At 35.9% G+C, this 25,447-nt stretch overlaps 1 protein-coding gene across 1 annotated transcript in view; it reads left to right on the forward strand.

Annotated features, from left to right (window-relative positions):
- The first annotated feature begins 16,207 nt into the window (after nt 1–16,207).
- The window catches only part of LOC150075192 (centaurin-gamma-1A-like), a 287,147-nt gene continuing 277,907 nt past the window's right edge, over nt 16,208–25,447 (forward strand). The window contains exon 1 of the mRNA XM_090389157.1: nt 16,208–16,281. Within this exon, the coding sequence (XP_090245283.1) occupies nt 16,227–16,281 (55 nt within the window). The 5' untranslated portion in view covers nt 16,208–16,226. The remainder of the gene's footprint in view (nt 16,282–25,447) is intronic.

A 25,447-nucleotide genomic window follows, 5' to 3' on the forward strand; every position in this document is an offset into this window, starting at 1 on the left:
TAGTTTTTCTTTAAGAGTTGTCTGTGGTGTATCTACACCTATATTATATAGAGATAGTAATGTATTTATGTATTCATAGCTGAGGAAGAGACATACACAGAGTCAAAAGCTTCTGTAAGTATTTTATTTTATCAAATAAAGCGAGCACAGCAAGCAGGGGCGAAGCCCCCTAGTGTCTATTAAAATAAAACAGTTACAAAGTGAGATATTTATTTGGAGACAAAAAATTTTTATGATTACAGTAGTTTCTCTATCCCTTTGATAAAATAAATATGAAAAGTAAAAATCAAACTTTAGTTATAGATATTACTTTTAAATATTGTTTATAATGATTAAGTTTTAGAATGAATGCTGTGGATTAATAATATACATAATGTAGGCCTAATAAATTTTCACTTGTTTATTTGTGGATTAGATGGTCTACTGGATCTGCCACTCTGTGTGCAGGAATCGGTAACTTATATTTCTTAAAAATCTGTAAAACAGCTCTCTGGCCTTCTTAGTTTAAAATCGATGTCTGCTTTAGCCATTATTTTGCAGTCTAAAATGTTTCCCTACAAAAGTTACATATGATGGTTCCTGACTAGTTGACAAAGATAGGTGATTCACTCTGTTTTAACTTTTGTCGTCCATTTTGTAAATATTTTGAAGATTTAATAGCTCATCATAACATCTGATTCACCAGTTAAGCACACCTTATATTTGTTTGGCTAAAAAAATATATATGGTGTGTTGTTTCGTATTTTGGAGTTGATGGTCCAGTCTTTTGTGATACTGTGAATTGAAAATGAAACAGGCAAACTTTCAAACCTGCAAGTCTTTCAAACCATGTTATTTCAGATTTTCAGGGTATGGGAATTAATATGCAATAAATATTTTTATATGAAAATGGGACAAGATGCATGTGGAAGAAGTGCTTTTTTTTTTCTTTTCTTTTTTTTTTTTTTTAGTAAACATTTTCATCATCATTTCAAATTGATATCCTGACCTTGGAGTTTACCAGGTTTGAATTCATGTTGTATTTCTTGTGGGAATTTCTTAAGGAAAGTGTCTACATGAATATCCATGCTCAGTTGAAGAATTGCAGCTGCTGCAGAGAAGAGAAAAAGAACTAGCTGAATTTATGGAAAATTTCCATAGACATCACTGGTTTTAAGTACTCATCCTTTATATAAATGTCATTATCCAATGAATATGTTAAGGCCATTGAAGATAAGAATGATGTATATTGTAACTGGCTTGCATACAAATCCTTAGCTTTCTTCTTATATTTAGCTTGCAGTGGTTGCAAAGAAATTATTACTAAATTCAAACCAAAATGAATTTTAATATTGTTTCATGACCAAGTAACATGTTTTGTGTGTGTTGTTGCTAAAGTCAATTAGCAATGGCTTTAACAAAAATTATTTGCACTCTTGATAAAGGCATTGGTTACACTTTCTGCTGATTTTTTTTCTTTAACGTGTTTTGAATCAAGATGCACTATCATTAAAGATAAACCTGGCTGATTTAACATCCTGTTTTTTAATCTACTCACTGTATTGATAATTTTCTCAGATTATTCCTTCTACTCCATATCCTTGTATCCAGGGCTGTAATTGAGGGTATACACCATATATACTCTGGGTTTTTTTGGATGAATAGTGTATACCTTCTGGTTTTTGAAAGACGTGTGTTGGGTATATTGTTGGATATATGCCGCATATCCTCTGGAATTCGATTAATAAGCACAATATACTCTGCATTTGTAACATTCACAGAGAATGCCTTCTGCTAATTTTATGACTACAGCACTGCTTGTATCCTCCTGTTTTAAAGAGATCCAAATCCTAAAATTAATTGAAAGATTATTCAAAGGGCAAGGTAAGAAATTGGAAATTTTTAGAAAAATTGCAAATTTTTTTATTTCTGATAATCCTCTGCAGTTGTCCTTTTAATTCAAGAACTTAAAAAGTTCTTTTACCTAAAGCACAGAAGCTTTGCAAATGATAGATAGTATAAATTCTGTTGCTGTTGGTCCATGAGATATCTTCTTGCTTGTATAACATATCTTTGAACAAATTCCATGAGATAAAATTAAGAGAAACTCAAGCAGTTGCTTTTGATATTTCAAAGACTTTTCATTCATTATAGCACGAGTCTTCTTACTAAGCTTGTCGGGCGCCTCCGTAGCCAGGTGGGAAGGAGCAGCAGTGCGTAGCACACGCTTCTTGATTAGACTGGGGTTCGAGCCCGTCACCACCAAATACGAAGGACGCGGAAAGGTCAGGGAATGACCACCGCATATCCCGGAGCAATATGGCCTTAGTTGCTAATGCTCCTAAAAACCAAATAACAACTAAGCTTGTCTTATGGCACACATATTTGTTTCTCTCTTTTTGGAACTTGGCTTATCAGTGCTCTTTAGTTAATTGTTTCATATGATGTCCTCTGCGTAGTGTGGTTGGATTCACCACTTTTAACTCACTTTGTTCGAATTCTTGAAAGATCTCGTCAGTCAGGGCTGTAGTTAGTTGATTTCAGGTGGAGAGAGAGTAGGATTTTCCAAATTTTTTGGTCTGCACAATTTGCAAATCAGCCAGTGAACATATTTAATCTATGTGTATGCCATGCTGTGCACACATCTTTGGCAGATTGCTCAGTTAGGGGACCGAATGATAATTTCTGGTATCTGGTTGGTATTCCACGTGCAAAAGAAATTTCATGTGATGCTAGATGACTCTTTATATTCCAATTTTTCATCTAATGAAACTGCACTGTGTTCTTCTATCTTCTCTTTTTCCTTTATATTTCAAAATTTTTTCCCATTGACTACAACTCTTGCTCTCAGTTTTGCTGTGCTTTGTGGTTTGATAAAACTTGTTTAGCACAAATAAGCAAACTTCTGAAATGCTGATTTTCAGACTGTTCTTTAGTTAGAAATCTAATGAGCTAGATAATTTCAGTGCTAACACACAACTCATCATGTCTTTTATCTTGTTTCAGCTTAATTTTTTTATGATATTAATGGATATTTCTAATGGTATTATTCTGTTGAACTGATGTTTATAATTCAAAAAGGAAAAATAGTGTTGTTCTTTCTAGTTTTTTCCTTATAGTAGATTCATTAACATTTTATTTCTATATTTCTTTATTTTTATCATTGAGTAATCAATGATTGTTATTTCAAAGCTTATTGGAATTACTGAATTGCTTTAATAGAGTACAGTATGAACAGGTTGCACAAATTAATGAGAATAATAGGTTCATTAGAATGAAAATATAGGCAGTCCTCAACTTATGTAAATCCACACTTTATGACTAGTGAATTGCCACCACATTATTATTTTGGCAGTCTGATTCCCATTTACAACAATCAGACTAGCAGTTTTATCATTATTATTACTATATTTCACTAAACAGTAAAAATATAGCACCAGTATAGGTAAGATGAGAATAAAATTTATGTGCATTCAAAAATAATTTAAAAAATCAAACCAAAACTTTAAAAATTCTTTATGTGTATAATGTTATTATACACACAAATTTTATTTTCTTATGGTTTTCATATAAAAATTGCATGTGAGAACTTGTCAGGTGATGAGCTACCACCTTTGTTAACTTTTCATTGTTTTTTGCTTGTCATGTGGCACCAGACAAGTACAAATGCTGTGCTTGTTTTTAGTTTCCTTTGAGAAAATAAAGGAAATCGTGGGTGTGTACAGAGCAACCACCTCAATGTATACAATAACTGGAACAAGAAAGGAAAACTTCTGACTTTAGAACCACTTTTCTTTTGATTTGATGGAAGAAAAACCAGGTATTTTTGTTAAGCAAACATCACTATTGGCTGACTAATTGAGCTGTAGCGAGAAGAATACCCAAAATCTCTGCTCTTCCCAATCTAGAATGACTCAATCTCTAGGTAAAAAAGTTCATTGACAAAGCCATCATTGTTAAATTGTTAGTACAGCTAAAATTGTTAAATTGAACTGTACTGTAAGTCGAAGTTTCAGTGAGTGAAAAATTAAAATGAAATTCAATTAAATGAAAAATTCAATTTATGCAAAAAAAGACCCATTTTCAGCTAGTGAGAATTGAAGAAACTGAGATTTGTTAATAGTATGTTCATATGAAAGCCATCTCTTTCTGTAAAAGTTTGAAGGATTTGACTGAAGTGGTGCCAACAAAGCCAAGGCTGGACTGTGGAACATTTATCATTTGAGGGAGCTTCCATCCCAAGTCGCCACCTGGACTTGTGCCGATATGTAATTCAGTTCTCATTTGTGTTTTACAATACTCCAAATTGTCTAGTAGGTTTGTAAAAATCAAAACACAAAGACCATACTGGTCAACTCAAGCAACAAAAAACAAGAAAAATTATAGTCTTTGACCATCATTTTCCTTTGGCCTTATGTGCCAATTTATGTGGGGACGGGCCAATCACATCCCACACTGAGTTACCATTCCCACCATGAGGAGGTCAGTCACTACTATCTGGGCCTTGCTCATCTTAAGAAAACTAAATGAACATATTCAGCAAATCTGCTGTAGTTTTCTTTAACAGGACACAATTCCTCCAAAACAGAGAGAGTGAGTGTCCCTTGCTCTAACTCCATATAAAGTGGACAAGTCAGCATTATGTGGAGGCCAGTCTCTGGCTCTCTGCAAGCATATAAATCCAAAGGAGACAGACCCAACTGGTACAGCCTTGACTTCAGGCCATGTTCCATGAGAACAGAACATGTCGCCAGCCCAAACTGGAGCCAGGAACATCGTCCCCCACTCACAGTCTGAACAGAAGGCATAAATGTGACGAATGACAACCTGTCTCAGAATTGGCCTATTGGTTTTGCTATATGGCCTCCAATTCATTATTGATACACCTTCATCTTAATGTCAAATTAAGTGGCTGTCTAGCCTGCCCCACTGGGCAAGACGCGATGCCGAAAATCTGTTGGGGTACCCCTCTCTTGGTGGCATACTGCAAAGAATACTAAGCCACCAGTAAATCTGCTGGTATCCTACCTGGAGCACACAAAGTGCCTCGGTGGCCACAGTCCTACATGCTCTGGTGTATGCCTAGAAAAGCAAAGCGTTGCGCAGACAACAGGATCCTCCAGATGTGCAAGTGTTCTACTCGCCCTCCCTAAGTCCCAGCCACATATATCAAGATTGGTACAAATGAATTGTCATAAAGGAGGTGGAGGGCTCCTCTATGTGCCAATTTATGCAGGTGACCTACTGGAGCTTGGCACACATCCGTTTCACCTTATCTCTCAAATAGTTGGCATGTGCCGCAAAGCTCAAATGCTCCTTCAGGCAAACACCAAAGTACATTGTTCTCTTAACCACTCTGGACCTACACACTGGAGTCCGTGACCAGCTGAGTTGTCCCCTCAGAAGTACAGCAACAGGTTTCTGCTCAGAGACTTGCAGCTTATGCAGATTTGCCCAAGCTATTAATTGAGCTAAGCAAGCACTTGCTCGCTCTATTAATTCCCGCCAGAACAAGTGCTCACTCTATTAATATCCATCAGAATAACCAGATCATCTGCATAAGCCACCACTTCTGTACCATCAACAGAGTGCAACTCTAGATACTCGTGAAGTATCCAGTTCCATACAAAAGCCATCTCTTTTTTAAAAGTTCAAAGGATTTGACTGAAGTGGTGCCACCAATGCCAAGACTGGACTGTGTGAACAGTAGGAAAAGATCGTGTGGTCGATGAGTCTGTTTATATTTTTTGCACCAGTGGTAGGGTGAATGTGTGGTATGAACCTCATGAAGCCATGTAGTAGTAGTAGTGGCATGTGATGCAAGAAAGCAAGTGTATGAGCTTATGCAGCATCAGCCAAAAAAAAAAAAAAAAAATCACACAATTCCTTCCAAATGCCTGTCCAGTTCCTCCTTAAATTTATTCAACCTATCAACTTCCACAATGACAGATGAAAGTTTGTTCCAGCAATTAACCACCCGCTGGCTAAACGCAAATTTCCGCACATCTATTCTACATCTGTCCTTTCTTAATTTGAATTTATGCCTCCTTAGGTTCGTAATCTGAACAAGTGGAAGGATCCCATCAGAATTCAGCATGCTCAACCCATTCAAGGCCTTATACACCTCAAAAACCCGGATTGCGATGGATTCTTTCAAGCTAAAATTTTTATATGGATGGTTCAAGAACATTTAAATATTTCCAAGATTTTCAACACCTACCCCAGGTTCCTAATTCTCCAGATATGAATCCAGTTAAGGTCTGGAATATGAGGAATATGAAAGTAAATCCTCTTAATTTTTTTGCTTTCAAATATGGTGCCATAGATCATTTCGTATATCACTGAGTGGTCACTAGAGGTCTCTAGTTTCACCACACTAAGTGCTGCTGTGATCAGTCTTGTAGTACAGCACGGATAGTTAAGAATGGTGGATGTCACAAATATACGTATCAAGCATAGAGTGATGATTGAATTTCTTACCAAGGAAGAAGTGATGCTTATCAAAATCCATACGCATCTGAAAAATGTTTATGGTGACAATACCGTAAATATGAGCACAGTTAGACATTGGGTAAGACACTTTAAGAGTGGGGAAAGTGACATTATTGAAAAGCTCAGAAGTGGCCGGCAAGTAATGTGAGTAACAACAGACAACAAGAGCCGGATCGATACGCTGATCAAAGAGGACCGCTGCATTGCAACACACGAATTGTGCAATGGATTTGGTATGGAGAATCCTGCTGTGATAACCATCATAAAGAAACTAGGCTACAACAAGGTTTGCACCTGGTGAGTCCCAAAAAAGCTGGCGCATGAGCACAAAGCCCGGAAAGTCGTCTGTATGGAACTTCTCCAGTGCTACAAGAGTGAAGGAGAGGTTTTTCTTACACATATAGTCACAGGTGACAAAACTTGGGTCCACCATTATGGCCTTAAAACAAAGAGACAGTCGGTGGAATGGCACCATCAAAATTCAGTGCACAAGAAGTTCAAAAGACAGCCTTCTGTCGGTAAAGTCGTGGCGACAGTGTTTTGGGACAAAGATGAGGTCTTACTTGTAGACTTCTTGGAGCATGGCACCACAATCAACTCAGATCAATATGTGGAAATGTTTAAAAAGTTGAAAGCCTGCATCTGTAAAGTTTGACCGGACAAAAACTTTAATGAAGTTCTCCGTGAATGACACCCACACCCCACACCAGCCTACACACAATGGAGGCTATTGCAAAACTGGGGTATGCCGTTCTTCCTCACCCCTCTCATAGCCCAGATCTTGCACCTTCCGACTATCACGTCTTCGGCCCACCGAAGGGTACACTCTGTGGAATCCATTTTGTGGACAATGACGAACAGCTCAAGCACAGTGTTCGTGAAGGTTTCCAGAGCAAGAGTAAGGACTTTTGTAGGATTGGAATACAGTGTCTGACTCATAGGTCGCAGAAGTGCATAGAAAATGATGATGACTTTGTGGAAAAATAACACTGAGTTTATTAATGATTGAGAATTATTTTATGTAAAAACATAGTTGTAGGAAAAATTTTCTGAGAAAAAAATAGGAGGCATTACTTTTGTACTGCTTCTCGCATGTTAGAAAGGGCACTTGACTTCACAGTTCTCTGCCCACCACAATACAGCAGCTGACAAATATTGCGACAGAAGAATAGTAAAATCTGGAGCATGACTCCCTCAGACATCTAGTGGAATTCATGCCACATTGTGTACGGGCAGTAATTTGAACGCAGATAGCACTACTAGATATTAAATATAGGTTTATAATTTTTTGGCCAGTGAATGTTGTAATTATTTATGTGCACTTGATAAAAAATATTTATAACTATAAAAAAGCTGCATGTTGGATGCTTGATCAGGAATGTGGAAATGTTTAAAAAGTTGAAAGCCTGCATCCGTAAAGTTTGACCGGACAAAAACCTTAATGAGGTTCTCCATGAATGACAACACATGACAATGCATTACATATTTACTCATCCCAAAATATATCATTCATTTGCTATTCTTTTGTGAGTAGAAAAAGAAGAAATATGCTTTTAAATGTTGATATTTGTGGTATGATTTTAGATATCAGTCAAGTGAGAAGGTTTAATGTGCTCCATATTTAGCTATAATTTAAATACATCTTTTAAAGTTTGTGTTTGTAATTCAGGGATAAGCTTTATTTAAATTGTTTATCAGTTTTTGAAATGTTGCATATGATTGCAAAAACAAAAAAAATAGTCTAAATAGTAATTTTATATTTCTGAATAATTATGTAATCATTTTAATTTAGGGAATTTTAGGCAGTTTATCCAGTGGAAAATCTGCATTAGTTCACCGGTACTTAACGGGATCATACATGCAAGATGAATCACCGGAAGGTAGTACTTTTTTTTTTTTTTTTGAAGCATAAGCAACGAATGTAGCATCTGCTAGAAAAGAACTAAAAGTTGTTTTATATATATATATAGTATATGTAGTTGGGTAAATATGTAGAATGGAAGATTATATAAATGTTAAAGTAAAAGCTTAATCTCAGCTAGTTGCGTGTGTGTGTGTGTGTGTGTGTGTGTGTGTGTGTGTGTGTTTGTTTGTTTGTTTGTTTGTTTGTTATTTGGTTTTTAGGAGCATTAGCAACTAAGGCCATATTGCTCCGGGATATGCGGTGGTCATTCCCTGACCTTTCCGCATCCTCCGTATTTGATGGTGACGGGCTCGAACCCCGGTCTAAGTGTGTGTGTGTGTGTGTGTGTGTGTTGGAATTAACACATTGCACATGATCATGATATGAAACAATGCCTGTTTGCAATAGTCACCAGGCTATACCAGATGTAATATCATGAATGTTGCTGGCTATTTTTCCTGATACAGATACACAAAGCAGTTTATTCTGTTTGTAATAGTCAAATGACTATTGCAAATGGAATAAACTGCTTTGTGTATCTGTATTTTGTACTTGGTGTATCTGTATCAGAAAAATAGCCAGCAACATTCATTATATTATATCTGGTATAGTTATATGTGATAGGGAGAGGGAAAGGAACCATTAAAGCATAGAATGAAAAGTTTATTCAGTTATTATAATAGTCATGTATGGATGCACAGCAATCCTCATTGCACACAGGTATGATAGCATTAAATGCAATTGGATATTATATGGTTAGAATCATTGGTGATATCCTACTTGGCCCGCATTTGTTCCCTGTGTCATTTGAATGCATACATTTATGATGTTTCTAAAAACAGCCCTTCAAGAGCTGGTGGACAACTGACCTTTGTTGGATCAGTATGTGCCATGGTTCTAGCATGATGGATGTCAGAAAATTTTGGAATACAGGTATGACAATGCCTACTCAGTGTTCTCCTATCAGTGAATGTAAAGGTTCCTGTCATGGCCCTCATACTATCCTGACTTTTATTCCCTTGGACATGAAGGATCTGTTTGTTAAAGTACATACACTATCACTACTCAAGTATGCTGCAACATGTATAAGCAATTATCCTTCAATGTAGGGTGGCCATTTGGAATTTTCTCTGATGTGATCAAGGCTAGTAGTTAGTTGGTTAATTGATAACTTTCACTTGGTAACATAAAAATGTGTGTTCACTTACATAAAATCAGTAATTTTCACCTGTTTAGATGATGAAATGTGATGTTTTCCAGTATATTCCCTCCACTCCATGTGATGTGATGTTTTATGAACATCACATTAATAAAATATGTCAGTTAATAAAATATGTTCTCCATTATCTTCTTGTAGTTCAGGACTCTCATTAGTTTTCAAACTAAAAGACCAAAGTTTTTTCCACGATTTAGTAAATGTTGAACATGGAATTTCATTCCCTGCTAGTGCTCTATTCTAAACATATCTTTGATGTTGATGACTTTTAATTGGTGCCTCCATAGCCAGGTGGGCAGGAGCAGCAGTGCGTAGCACACGCTTCTTGGTTATACCGGGGTTCGAGCCCGTGACCACCAAATACGGAGGATGCGGAAAGGTCAAGGAATGACCACCACATATCCCCGGAGCAATATGGCCTTAGTTGCTAATGCTCCTAAAAACCAAATAACAAACAAACAAACGACTTTTAATGATTCTGTAAGGATCATTAAAGTGATTCGCATTCTATTTTTTATCCAAAATTGAACTCAAAAAGGTCTTCTCACAGCATCCAACTTAGTTTTCATAGTAACAGCTCCTCTTCTTTTCTTACCTATATCTCATTAATTTTGAGTAATTTAATATTCCAAAATTATACAGTGAAAAACAGTATACCATTGTTTTACTTAATTTTATTTAACAATTTTTTTTTTTTAAATCTTCAAGCTCTTTTTTGACTTCATTGCCATACATGAATGTGTTAAAAGAGCTTCAAAATTTGTTTTCACAACAATGATGAATTAAAACATATATCTGCAGCTATAATTAGACAATACATCACAGGTTCGTACGTAAATGTTTTTAAAAATAATCTTCTTTGCTTCATCATTAAGCAGGTGATGTATGTTCATAATTCTTTTATAAATGCCACTCAACCAGATAATTTTTTATACTCATATTTTCTTATCTTTTTATTTTATTTGCGAATAACAGCTAAACTAAAATGTTATTTTATTTTTACAGATATGTTGAAGGATATGGGAGAATAACAAATCATACTATAGAATTGTTATAATAGTAGTTTTCTTTTATTCTCTTGTTATAATAGCAGTTTAATAGTAGTGTTATAATAATAGTTTTCATTTTCAATTACCTCAGGGTAGTCAAAAATGAAAAGACCTAGGTGTAATTGTGCAGTCAGATATGAAGTTCTCTGAGCACTGCTGACAGGTTGTCTGGACATCTCATGGTGATTTGTCAGTGATATACAGGAACTTTGCTAGCAGGGTTAAGGAGATGATTATCCCATTGTACAAGGCAGTGGTTAGGCCACATTTTGAGTACTGCATACAGGTCTTTTAGGAAGGATGTAGAGCTGCTGGAATGAGTACAGAGAAGTGCAATGAAATTGGTGAGGGGAACAAAAGAGTGCTCTTACCAAGAAAGGCTTCAGTTCTGCAAATTGCAGCTTCTGGAGACTAGGCACTTGCAAGGTGATCTGATTGGGGCATGTAAGGCTTTGAATGGATTGAGCAAGCTCAGTGCTGATGGGATTCTTCCTCTGGCTCAGACTACACACGAGGGAGACCCAAATTTAAATTAAGGAAGGACGGTTGTAAAACAGATATGTGGAAGTTTGCCTTTAGCAGAGGGTGGTTGATTGCTGGATCAAGCTTCCATGTTGTTGTGGAAGTTGATAGCTTAAATAAATTCAAGAAAGAACTAGACAAACTATTGGAGGGAATGAATAGGTGAAATGGGAAGTGTTGTGGTGCATTTTTTTTCTTTCTTTCTGATGCTGTATAAGCTTGCTTCTTGCATCATTTGCCAATGCTTATGCTAATGCTAACACAGTTCCTCAAAAGGCAAAGCTGTCCAAAATATGTGATATCCAGCTGCCACTTTCAAGTTTGTTGCTCATCTAACTGACATTTATGAGAATCTGAGTTTCTCATTTTCAGTTCTTCCATGTAGGGTGGAACAGCAAATATTCATTTCTGGAATGACGGTTTAATGCATTCATCAGTATATTTGGCTAATGATTAGGAGGATGAACTTTTTTTTTATTGAACCATCTCCTTTGCTGAAAAGATGTTTCTGACTCACTTGTCACAAAAAAAAAAAAAAAAAAAAAATTTTATACAAGTTTAGATCAGTTAAGCTGGATTAGAGACATTTTAATTATAATCCTGATTTATTTGAATATGAGTGAATAAGAAAATCTGGTTGACCTTTCCAGTGATTTTTCTCTGAGAATCAGGTTTAATAGTCAGTCTTTGCTTTTGTGTTAAATATATAATAGGACTGCATTAAGGTTTGATTCCTCTTATAATAACCTCCTTATACAAGATTTGATTTCATAACAGACTTCGAAAACAAGTATTAGTCTTGATTGAGCATAAAATCAAAAGAACAGTTTTAATTCTGAACAGAGTAACCCTTTTGGAAATGCAACCATGGTTTAGAATGTTCTATTCAATAAAATTTAGGTATCCTTTGTATTGAACATGCTCTTCTGTTTTTTGTTATTGATTAATGTATTCAAAACATTTGTGTTTCTTACTGTTTATTTTTTTTTGACTCTTTTTCTTTATGCTATTTTAACTGCTTTTGTTTTGTTTCATGATGACATCCTTAAAGGTTAGAAGCTTTCCAGATGTAGTTTGAAACCCCATAATATATTAGTGAATCATTTATTGAAATTCAAGAAAGAGTTAAATTAATTTTTTGTGTTTTGAAATTTTTTTGTTCATTTCACTGTTATTAATTATTTTTACTAGGTGGCAGATTTAAAAAAGAAGTTGTAATTGAGGGTCAAAGTTACTTATTGCTCATTAGGGATGAAGGTGGCTCACCAGAAATGCAGGTGCATACCTTTTTTTTATTCTGTACAAAATGAATATATTTTTTATTATATATTATTAATAATTTGAAATGAAATTACATCTCTTGATTGATTTCATCATACATATAAAGAAAAACTCTAAATAATTCTGATATACAGTGAAACTCTCATGACCAGACAAGATTATTATTATTATTAATGAGCAGTTCAATTTTTTAACTCAATATTGGACTTTTCTGTTTTTTAAAGCGAGTGGTCATATTAGTTTCATAAAAATGAAACTGATTCTGAACAACTCATCAAAACTACCTTGTAATCTTCATTAAAACTATGAAATGCAGCTGCAACTTTTCATTCTTTAAAATAAGCAATTTGCTGCTGTAAACATGTAGATGGATACTTGGCTGTAAAGCATCAGATTGCTAATATCAAACAGTTAATATTTGATATTAGCAGCCATTAACTACAAATAATCTAAACTAGAGAGCATGATATTTTTAGTAGCTGTCTTTATGGTTGCAAAATCTAACTCTGAATGCTTCTATTTTTTTGTTAACAACAACAGGAAAGAAAGTACTTGTCCACTTGCTAACAATAAAAAGGATTTTATGCTTAAACTCGTTGAGAAGATAATTAATATCTGGGCAATAACAGTAAAACCACTAGTATTTCAGATAACAGCTAGTGACCATTGATTGTTGTGGAGCAAGCAAAAGAAAAGTAAAGCATTAAGTTAGATAACACATGCCAAAGAAGTAATATTGGCCTTTCTAACAAACAATATGGTTTCACTCCTGGTGTAGGTACTGAGGACGTGCTGCACTCTTTAGTTTGTAATGTTCATGAATCGAATTATAAATATACTTTGAGAATTTTTGTAGACTTTGCTGGTGCCTTTTATTCCATTAGTTGGGACAGTATATTGATGATGTGCATAGCTAAATGTTCTTTTAATATTTTTTCCATAAAGATTCCTTTAGGGATCGCACAGTAACAGTTAAGTTGAATTTTGGATCAATTACATGTTGTGTAACTCAAAGTTGTCCACAGGGATCTATCTTTGGCCCTTTAATGTGGAACTTGGTTTTGGAAGATTGGCTCAAGAGAGAATTTGACCACTTACACACAATAGCTTATGCAGATGATATGGTAATACTTGTGCAGGGAAATTTCAGAAAGGAGCTCAAAATGAAATGAGATCTGACCACATATTGAAAGAATTATGCAAATGGCGTAGTTTACATAGGTTTACAATCTCTTCATCCAAAACTAAAATCATGATGTTGAAGGGTAAATTAGCTCTTAATAGACTTCTTCTCATAAGGTTGAATGGTATTTCCTTACAGCAGGTATTAATGATTAAATACTTGGGAATATGTACTGCTAGTGGCTTGAACTTTATCTCACATATTAACTATATATTAGAGAAAGTGAAGAAATTTATTGCATTGATCTCAAGAATAATGTGGGTGGAATGGGAGATAAAGGGGAAAGCATGGAAAAATACAATCATAAATCATTTGATTTATGATTGTATTTTTCTGCCGATTGTTATGTATGGTGCATCAATCTAGGTTTGCCATGCAGTCAAGGTAAAGCAACACCAGAAAGCTTTATTTATACATTGAGTTACGTTACTCAAAATATTACCATACTCAAAATGGTTATGGCTTGCAGAATGGTTTCCATAGAAGCTTTGCAAGTGTTAACTGGCAAGATGCCACTTGATTTACAGTTAGTATTTAGAGGCCTGCCCTATTATTTGAGAAGAGGTATAAAATTTGAGTTGCTGGGCATCTAAATTAACACTTTAAATTACTTAAGAAATGAAAAGAAGAGGATTTGGGAGCTCCTTTTACAAAAATGGCAAAGCAGATGGAATTGTTTGGAAAATGGTAGAATGATGTTCAAATTTTTTTCTTATGTTAACAATTATTAATTATATTAAACTGATCTGATTAGTACCTAATCTACGTTGTACATTCTTATTAACGGATCATGGATCATTTTTTGCTAAACTGAATAGTCTTGGAATCATAGAAAGACACAACTGTACATGTGATCTAGAAACATGGAAACCTGTTTTTAATTGTTTGGAATATGTTGATTTACTTTTGGATATACTGATTAATGTTGATAATGTAACTCCTCTGATGGATGAGATTGAGACATTACTTATTGAAACAAGGGAAAATTTTATTGCCTTTCAAAGTTTTGCAAATTGAATTTTTTGTGAGAAGGAATATTCTTTTGCAATTGGAAGAATTAAGATTGAATAATGGATGAATTGGTGGACTGTACTCTTTTATTTACATGGAATAGTATGCTATTTTTTTATATAGGAACAGAGAAATTTCTTTGCAGAAGTGGGCAGGATGTTGGTACTCATGGGTGGGTGTCCACTTCTGCTCCTGCCAACACAGTTGGCAAGAAGCTTAGTTGTTGTTTTTCTTGGATTTGATCCTGCAATAACACCTTCTTTCATCTTGGCTGGTTAATATGAGTAACTTCTGTTGAGCTCTATGACTGCTGGTAGATTGCTCTTCCTTGAACTGTTTATCTTTTGGAGATTACCAGCGATGGTCAGCCTGTAGGATGTGATGCTCATCTGTGGACAGTGTCTATTCATTGGTTTCTGTTGTAGCCTGCTTGTCTAGCTCGTTGTGTAGTGGCTGAGTTCGAGATGACCATTGTACAGTATAGTTGGTTTGTCATGTGCTAATTGAATTAATTGACATGTACAATGTTTCATATATATATATATATAAGACTATTGTTAATATTTGTATATTGTACCATGTCTATATGTATAGCAGATTTGCCAGATATATTTGGCTAGGGGATGCTTTACTCAATAAATGAATGAATGGAAAAAAAAAAAAAAAAAAACATGCTTTGGGTTACATTTCAACTGTGAAATAATTTATTTTGTAAAATTTTTATAACATCCTAAATAGATGCATTATGCAATTTTTTAAAAATAAAAACATATTATATGTAGCCTCAGTTATGTTTAAAAACTAATTAAATAATCTCAAGTTTATACAAAAAAGAAATTAGATTTTTTTTACCCTTTTGTTCTATGGGTTCATTATCCCCACCTTTCCACCCTAATGTCCTCTCACAGTTATTCAGAAACTCATTGCTTGCATAACTTCTGTATCCTTTGAAACATGATCCAATTTTCTGGGTAACAGTATCCTTGCTTTGGGCACAATTGTTTGAATTTTCACATGACTGTTTGACAAAACACACTGCTCAGTGTTCCTGATGTTGTCATCTGTTCATTTTGTTGAAGGTCTGCCACTCTTTGATTCATCAGGAATTAACACACCCCTTCTTCAATCATTACACCAAAAAATAGATCTATTTCTTTGACATTACATTCTTCCCATAAACAGACAGGTTTTCAGCGAATTTCACTTGGTGTAGGCCCTCTTTCAGTAAAAAAATTGAATTACTGAATGCACTTTTAAACTGAACTATATCTGTAATAGCCCTGCTGTTATGTTTTTTCTACCAGATGTATTTCCATACCCCAGTTGTTGTGTAATTTTGTAATGGTATAATTAAAAGTGTTCTTGGAAGTGCCTGTATTGCCTTACTTTTCAGATCCCCCTCATATAATATGCACAAATTGTTTGAACAGTATAGCTTATTTTATTGTGCACATTGTTTTATTTGTGTAAACTTATGTTTGCAAATTTTTTTTTAACTTTCAGTTTAGTTGTTGGGTGGATGCTGTCATCTTTGTTTTTAGTTTAGAAAATGAGGCTTCCTTTAATGCTGTATATAATTATTACACCAAAATGTGCCGTTACCGTAGTGCTGGTGAAGTTCCTCTTATTTTAGTTGGAACTCAAGGTAAGTCAAATATCCTACTAATGTTTTTCTGCATTCAGAAGTTTAGTATTTTAAAATTTATATTTTTTACTGTATTATTAGTGATTTCAAATATTTTATTTAAAGAAATATTTATTGTGCAGTTGTACTGAAATAGATGATTTGCGATTTTTGCCTTAGAACAGGTAAGATTGACAGTTTTCGTGTGAGTAAATTATGTACTGCTTAGTGTTAATGTTAGTAAGGTCCATAAAAAGCATCTAGTTTTGGAATAAGGAGAATTCTCAAAACTTATGTAAAAGAAAGAGTACCTTTTGTTCATTTGAGGTACTTTTCTTTTACATACTTCTTGTGCAGACATTAATTAGCAATTGCTTTAACTTGTTCACACTGTAATCTTCAAAATAGCCTCTGTCATGTTGAATGCAGTTGTGTCAGCATTTGTCTTAATGCTGGAATTAGTATGCTTGCTGAATGGCCAAGTTTTCAGTGACACCTTGTTTTCCTCTGTATTGTCAAATCATTGTCCACAATTACTATCCTTTTGAATATTTGCACGAAAGGAATCAGTGGATATCAAAGACAGTAGAGAGTTTGTGGTATAACTGCCACAGCTGCAACTGTTGCTAAAATGACCCAAACACTTATTGTGTATATTTTGGATTTGATACCATCTGATTCAATTTGTATGAGGACAAGCATTATCCTTCTGTAGCAAATTGTAATCAAAAAAGTTTTTGTGGCCTCTTCTTTTGGATGACTCTCCTAAGATTTTTAACTGTTGGATTGCAGGATTCACTGTGTTGTTTGCTCACGTCCTATGAATTCCTTAAAACATCTTAGTTATCTCAGAATATCACAACCTCATTCAAATTAGAATGACTTTGTGCACCAGATTATGGTGATATTCTTCTTCTTTTTTTTTTTTTTTTTTATGTGAACCCCAAACACGAGAGGTATTAGAACCTATAGTACTTAGTACCGTGCTTGGGTTGGAGGTTGAGAAGACGAAAGAAGATATTTGTTGACATTGGACTTGAACTTCTGTAGATTGTAATTTTCAGGAAATACATATGAAGGAAGGTTGTTCCAGAAAATGGCAGTTGAATGAATAAATGAGGAAGACGAAAAGTTGGTTCTGTGGGTTTGAAGTTGGACAGTAAATGGATGTTGGCTGGTGGCGGCACGTGTTCGGACTGTTTTGAAAGAGAGAGCAGGAATTATAGAAGCCAATTCAGAAGAACAGTGCCCATGGAAGTATCTGTAGAAGAGGCATGCAGCAGAAACAGTGTCTATGCGAAAGCGAGTGGAGAAACTCTGTTAGAGATGAATCATTAATTAACCTAACTGCCCTCTTCTGAATGGAATCAAGAAGCCTGAGAGAGGTTTTGGGGGCACCACCCCCAGATGTGGGAACAATATTCCATGGCAGGGCAGATTTGCGATTTATACAGAGTGAGCAGCTGTTTGGAAGAAAAATAACGCCGAGAGCGAAAGAGAAAACCAAGTTTTTTAGATGCAGAGGAAGCAATATTTGTAATGTGCTTGTGCCAAGAGAGATTAGAAGTCAGGGTAATCCCCAAAAGAGATATATCATTTTGCCTAGAAATCGGAGTGTCACTAAAGATAAGCATAGGAGCAGAAGAATCCTTTTTGCGAGATATAAGACAACACTGAGTTTTAGAAGGGTTGAAATCAACTAAGTTGTCTTTGCCCCACTGGAGAATTACCTGAAGATCGGCATTTAAGGAATTGGCAGCAGATTTTCGAGAACTTGAAGCTGATTGAGCTGGACAAGGTTTCTCAAAATGGAAAGTTGAATGCAATGTGCTATCATCGGCAAAACTATGGATAGGATTTCCAGTCAATGGAAGAAGGTCATTGATATTGAAGAGGAAAAGAGTGGCGGAAAGAACTGAACCTTGGGGGACACCGGCATTAGTGGAGAAGTTAGAAGACAGGAGCCATCTACCATCACCCTCAGTGAGCGATCAGTGAGAAAACTGGATAACCAATTACTAAAAACAGTTGGCAAACCATAAGATGGAAGCTTGTTTAGAAGACCTTTATGCCAAACACGATCAAAAGCCTTTGAGATGTCAAGAGCAACTACTTGTCTTTCACTGAACCTTTCCATTGAATTAGTCCCTAAATGGGTAACATAAGCCAGAATATCACCAGTGGATCGACACTGATGGAATCCATACTGGCGATCGATGATCATACGGAAGGTTTCTAGGTGGTTTAAGAGTTGGCGGTTAATTGATTTCTCCATTACTTTAGAAAGAGTAGAAGTAATTGCAATGGGACGATAATTGGATGGGAGGGATTTGTCACCCTTTTTAGGAACTGGCTGGATATGAGCAAATTTCCAAGCAGAAGGAAAAACACCTTTGGAATAAGAAAGTGAAAAAAGGCAGCAAAGAATAGGAGTAAGTTCAGGAGCACAGGTTTTGAGAACAATTGGAGAAATACCATCGGGACCTGGAGCTTTCTTAGCATCAAGATTCATCAAAATCCTTCTAATCTCCATTCAATGCCTCCTGTGGTCTTCCGTCAAAAGGATATTAGAAGGATTTTGATGAATCTTGATGCTGGAGTGTTGGGAATGGTGGGAGGTGTTTTACCAAGATCATTAATACATGAGCTGGAAGAAAAATGGGATGCTAGCAGGTCAGCTTTATCCTTGGCTGAAGTGACAACAGAACCATCTGGTTTGGACAGAGGTGGGCGCAGAGATGGGCAAAAGTTGCGGCCAATAGCTTTGGCAAGAGACCAGAATGCTCGGCTACCATTAGGAAGTCCTTGGCAAGAAGCAAGTTTTCTACTCTTAGCCTGTTCAAACTCTAGTTTGGACTGATTAATAACTGCTTTACAATTGTTGCGAGCTTTGGTGTAGGCAGAAAATGAATCTGAAGAATTAGAAACAAGCCAATTACGATATGCAACGTTCTTCTCTTGGACAGCCTTAGCATATTTATTGGAAAACCAAGGTTTAGATAAAGGGCGAGATTTTAAAATGGAGTGTGGGATAAAGGATTCCATTCCTTCAAGAATAATTTCACTGACACGATCTGAGCAAACGTTGACATCAGAAGTTTTGAAACAGTAATCCGACCAAGGAAAAGAAGAAAAGAAGTCTCGCAGGTCATCCCATTTTGCATCCTTGTAATGCCAAACAACACGAGGTTGGGAATAGCCATGAGATAAAGGTTCCATTGGAGAAGAGACAATCACCAAGTTTTGATCTGAAGTGCCTAAAGGACCTCTCACTTCGACCGTGTACTTAGAAGGGTTGTTTGTGAGAAAAAGATCAAGCGTATTGGCTGTATGATTAGGATTGTCCGGTATTCTTGTAGGTAAATGAACAATCTGTGCTAGGTCATTAGTAATTGCAAAACCCTCAGCATCTCGACCTGCTGGGTCCGTGTGACTAGAAAACGGAAGCCAGCTGGAGTTGTGAACATTAAAATCACCAAGGAAAATTACCTCACTGTTAGGAAAGTTGGACTGGAGAAAGTCAAGTTGCAAAAAGAGGAAGTCAAAGAGCTCCAAGTGATTAGTGGAGTTGGGAGAACGGTAGAGACAACAGATGAATTTGACACAATGAGGTAGAGAGATTTTAAGCCAGAGAAGATCAAAGAGAGGAGATTCCAAATTGCCAAGTCTCTGACAGGGAATATCAGAACGGACATATGCACAAGTACCACCTTTGAGGCGAAAGGAATCATACAGCGAATAATTTGGGCATCTGAGATGAGCAGTAGTTGAATCAACTGATAACTGAGATTCTGTCAGAAAACGTACATGGGGTTTGGCAGACTGCAAGTGGAAATGGACATCGTTGAGATTAGAATTGAGACCACGTATATTTGTGAAATGAATTAGGAAGTCCTTGGGAGGTTTAGATCTTTTCGCAGATAAGCTTGCTCTATTAGTTTGACAGTTCATTGTGTATTCAATAGTAAGAAAAAGTGGGTGGGACATGCTGTATGAAGTAATGAAATTTTTGGATATGGCATACATGTGGTAAGAATATACCCAGATCCTTGACATAACGTGGCCTCGACAATGCTCCCCGCATACACACTACTCGGACTCCCTCCAGTCACTATCTGGCAGAGTAGAGGTAGCAAGATTATACACTAGCTGATCCGGAAGCCTCCTAGAGAGTTACCAATAGGTTCGGTCCGGTGTACTAACTAGCGGCCGGCCTGCGAACACCATTTTAGAGCTGTACCCTCAAAATGTAAGGAATATTGGATCTCGCCACGACGTTCATCATAACCTCAAAAGTTATCAATCATACTGCATGATGGAAGAGATAGGGAAGGGTTGACCGGAACTTAGCTCTGGAGACTAAACATGGGTTCACCACTTCAAGCCTCCAATTAGCAAAGTGGTGGTATTTCACCGGTTGATGAGAGTCATCTACCACCTAGTACTGCCTGGTAACATAGAGGGGCGGCGGTCCTCCATGTGGTGTGGGCGCCACACCTCGACCCCTGCTTATGTTGGTTGACACCTAGGTGGTCACCCACCATGTACTAGTGCATGGAGGGTGTTCCCAGGATTACTAACAGTCCCACCATCGTGAAGGTGCAAGCAGAGGATTTGGCTGTCACAGACCATCCGGACTTCGCCGAAATTGGGTCCACTTGACTTGAGTGTCACCCGAATATCAGTTCCATCAGCGTTTTAGACTCCCAGGTAGCAAGTACAGCTTGTCTGGCATATCTGAGAGAATGTCTGTGATAACCTCAAGGACCAAAGGACCGACTCAAGGACCTTCTAAGACAATCTCTTGCACAGATCATTGTAAAGTTATCTCAGAGGACTGTTGGCATAATTTTCTGCACAAATGTGCAAGTTGAACTTAGACCCAGGGGAGGCAGAATGCAGCCTTCCCTGGGTCTAAGTTCACTGACTATCCTTTAGTCTTTAGATCTTACAGGTACTCCTGTGTTTCATCTGCTGCCACCACAGTTAAGAAAAACTTTTCCCTTTGGTTTTCAAACACCAGCATAACAGGGCACACTTCCATCCTTTTCAACTTCATATCCTCTGTGAAGTGACAGAGAATCCACTTGGTGCCAACCTTTCCAGAATCATTATTGATTGTTTTCAAAGCATTGTGTCCACATTGTATGTGTAGGACAATCTCTTTGGCAGTGGCTGGCCTGTCTGCAAAAATCATGCATTTTTCAGTTCTCATCTGTCATTGCAGTAGATCTTCTAGGTTGCTGTTTGTTCTTGATACTTGTTTCTAGCTGCTTAAATTTCTTCATCCATCTTCAGATGTTGTTAACACCAATTGTCTCTTTGCTATGCACAGTAGTCACCCTGTTATGAATGTCAGTAGTGCTACATCCTTTGTTTAACTGGAATTTAGGAATGGCTCTTTGTTTTAACTAAATAAGAGTATATAAAAATTATTTAATGAAAACAGAAATTACACCATGATACAATCCCTTCTGGTGTTTTTTTTTTTTAACTAGGGTGCACAAAAGGAATAAAGGTGATTGTTAAACTAAGTGAATGATTAAGAAATCTGTGAAGAAGTATCCAAAAGTTGAATGTCTTTTATGACTTCTATTACACTGATTTGTTTTCCTGAAAAGATAAGATGTTCTGTTACCTCACCTTAAAGCTACTATTTGTTCTTGAGGGCCACTCAGATATTTAAATTCATATATTCAATAAGGTTTTAGTAGTTAAATAAAACTATTTTATAAAACATTTTTTGCTTAAAATATATATAGTTATTTCTTGTAACAGCTTAAGAAACTATTTTTTTAGGACATGGAGAATTTTTTTCTTATACTTTTTAAAACAGGCAATAAGAAACCAGATAGAGCAGCCAAATCAGCACATAACTGCTTTACATAACAGCCACTGCCTGCTACATTATAGATAAATTATTAGAAGAGCAAAAAAAAAAAAAAAAAACAGTTAACACATATGTTGTTGCATATATTTGAGAGAATGCATTCAGCATGTTGTGATGTTCAGAATGTTGAGAAGCATCTCCTTTAAAGTAAAGGGAAATGTGAATTAATTTTCATGCTACCTTTGTCTATTCTCCAACTATAAGGTACTCTTACTATTCCTGGGGGAAAAAAAAAAAATTTCATCACTCTTACCTGTGCCCAGGGGTGTGCTGCCAATTTGCTAACAAGCCTAAAAATAAAGAATCATTGAAAAGTAAAGGTCTGGAATTCGTAGCTAAAAGTGAAACTTATCGCTCAGCCTAAAAACACTCGCTTTTAGGCTGATCAGTAAGTTGGAAAAAAACCTCAAAAGTTTATTTCATGTATGTAAACTAAACTCAACACAAGCAATGAAAAAATCTTTACAGCACATGTTTGATGATAAACAAAAACAAGCATTGCCACAAATAGCACAGACTTCAATCAGTGTGGCGATATTCAGTTGCTGTTAATTTGATGTTCCTTTATTTTTACAGAATTAATTTACTGACTGTTTAAGGATGACTATATATATGTGTATTATGGCCCATCACTTGGATGCTGTTTGATATGTCAGTACCCTTTGAACATGTGAAAGAGCATCAAAAGAGCAATAAACATTTAAAAACATTTCTTTCTTTTTTTTTTAATGAATGAATGAGTTTATTTTTTCATGCATTTTCCTTAGAATTATTGGAAGTGTCCATGCTCTGTTCTGTTTTTCTAATTATTTTATTAGTTAATTAATGAGCTGTTTTATTAAGAACCATCATCATCCCCTGCACTTGGCCTAAATAATGATTCCATAGGATATCCAAAACATAGCCTATAAAGTTTTTAGTAAATTGGGAGTACTAAGTCAGGTTTTATATCTTCTGGTATGTTTCAATGAAACCAAATTTTCTTATCAACATTTAAAGCAGTTTATCTTTCTCATTTTAACTGATTTAATGTGTTAATCATCTATTTACAAAGGCAAAAAAGGATGGTTGAGTGGCAGAAGACAGATGCTGATTATTAATGGTATCTAATGTCATTAGTGAAGTATCTCAGGGTTTAGTGTTGGTCCCTTACTGTTTTCAATATTTATTAGTGATATTGATAAAGGCTTGTTAAGGTTAATATCTAAGTTTGCAAATAATACAAAGGTTGGCAGGGTGTTTAATGACAGTAATCAGGGTATGCTACTGGAGCGAGATCTAGAAAAATTAGACAGATGGGCTGAAATGAGTCAGTTGAAGTTTAACATTGACAAATTGGTAGGTACTGCTTATGGATAGCAGTAATCTCAGAATAACATACCAACTGTATCTTACCTCATCAAGAAAGTGGGGAACTTAAAAGACCCAAGGGGTAAGTAATTGTACAGTCTGACATGAAGTTCTCTGAGCAGTGCAGATGTGGTGTTAGGACAGCTCCTGGATATATATATATTCAGGAATTCTGCCAGCAGCGATAAGGAGGTGATCATCTCATTACATAAGGCAATGGTTAGGCAACATCTTAAGTACTACATACAGGTCTGGAAGCCTTATTTTAGGAAGGATGTTTGAATGGGTGCAGATAAGAGCAACAAAGTTATTCAGCGACATAAAAGGGTACTCTTTTGAAAAATTACTTTTTATACAAATTGTAGCACCTGGAAACTAGGTACCTGTGAGGAGACCTGATTGAAGTGATTACAGCTTTAATGAATTTAGTGAACTAAATGCTGATTGTATGCTTACTCTTTATCAGACATCACACATAAGGGAGCATAGCTTTAAATTGAAAAAGGACAGATGCAGGATAAAATTTAAATTGAGAGAGGATGGAAGCAGGATAGATGTGCAAAATTTTCTTTCATCCAGAGAGTGATTGTTGGAACTTCCATCTGGTGTTGTGGAAGTGGGTAGTTTGAATGCATCTAAGGAAGAATTAGACGGATTGTTAGAGGGGATGTGTAGATGAGGTGTGTAGTTTTTTTTTTTTTTTGATAATGCTGTAAGCTTGCTTCCTTTCATTATTTTCTCATACTGATACAGTGTTTGCCAAAAACAAAGCTAAACAATTTTTAACATTTTAAATGAGAGAATTATGAGAATTTTCTGCAGTATTAATAATACACTGTTTGATTAAAAATTTATTTTTTAATTACTACTGATCTACTCCTATCTTTTTCAGATACTTCAAAGCTATTTAAATTAAAACAGGTGTATTTTGGCCTCTTAAATTGTGAATTAACCAAATTTTACTGTAATCAAAATATATTTACCCTTCATTGCATTGTGGGTAACTCTAAAAGTCTATAGGAATCATTTTCCTTTATATAGATCTATTTCAAAGAGCTAATTTAATAAAATATTAGATATAAAAGTATATAATGAAGTCTTGGTTAGACACATTTTGCCTTTGATTCTCTTGTGTCACAGAACCCTAAAGCAACAACTTGAAAATATGAAAAATCTTTTTTATATGGCTTCCGAAAACAATAAATTAAAATGTGAAATTAAGGTCAGTAAGGTTCCTGGGATTCATGGCATATACCCTATAATCTTAAGGGAGGTGGTAAGTGAGTGCATTGAACCCTTGAGGCTAATTGTGAGGGCATCACTGGAATAGATAGGACCATGCAAGGGAGCATGATTTGAGAACCAAGATGGCCAGCAGCAAGCTGCAGTTGGTCTTCAGTGGTATTGGTGTTCCCATTTGGGATATCACTCATGGGATTGGAAAATTCCGTTGGATTGGAAAAGTGCCAATGTACCGGATGGTTATAAAATAAGTTTCCTTATTCAAGAGATCCTAGTGTCAAAATGGTTAGTGTATAGTGTGTTCATGTCTAACGCACCAGGGGTTTCCCCCATCTCCACGTTGCTTTCATTGTGGGTGTAACAGTTCACTGTAAAGGCCAGAGATTTAAAAGTGTATGGATATTGTATGGGTATAGTGTTGTGTATCGTTGTTCTTCTGGCCATTTAGCCGCTAGACCCCTGCTGGGGCCCAACATTGTCCACACTATGCCTCGTGGAGGCACACCAGGTACACTAGTATTGAAATATTTACTTCTGACAGGTCCTGCCACCTAATTTCCTGAGATTTCAGTGGCTAGGACCTAAAAAATATATATATATATATAATAAAATAAAATAAAATTTTTGCTCAGTGGGAGTTAAGAAAATTGAGTAGAAAGGCCAAACGAGTTTAGTGTGAATGCAATTAAATTTAGTCATTATTAA

The sequence above is a fragment of the Mastigoproctus giganteus genome, chromosome 14 (assembly GCF_048544385.1).
Source record: "Mastigoproctus giganteus isolate SK-2022 chromosome 14, ASM4854438v1, whole genome shotgun sequence".
NCBI classification, from domain to species: Eukaryota; Metazoa; Arthropoda; class Arachnida; order Uropygi; family Thelyphonidae; genus Mastigoproctus; species Mastigoproctus giganteus.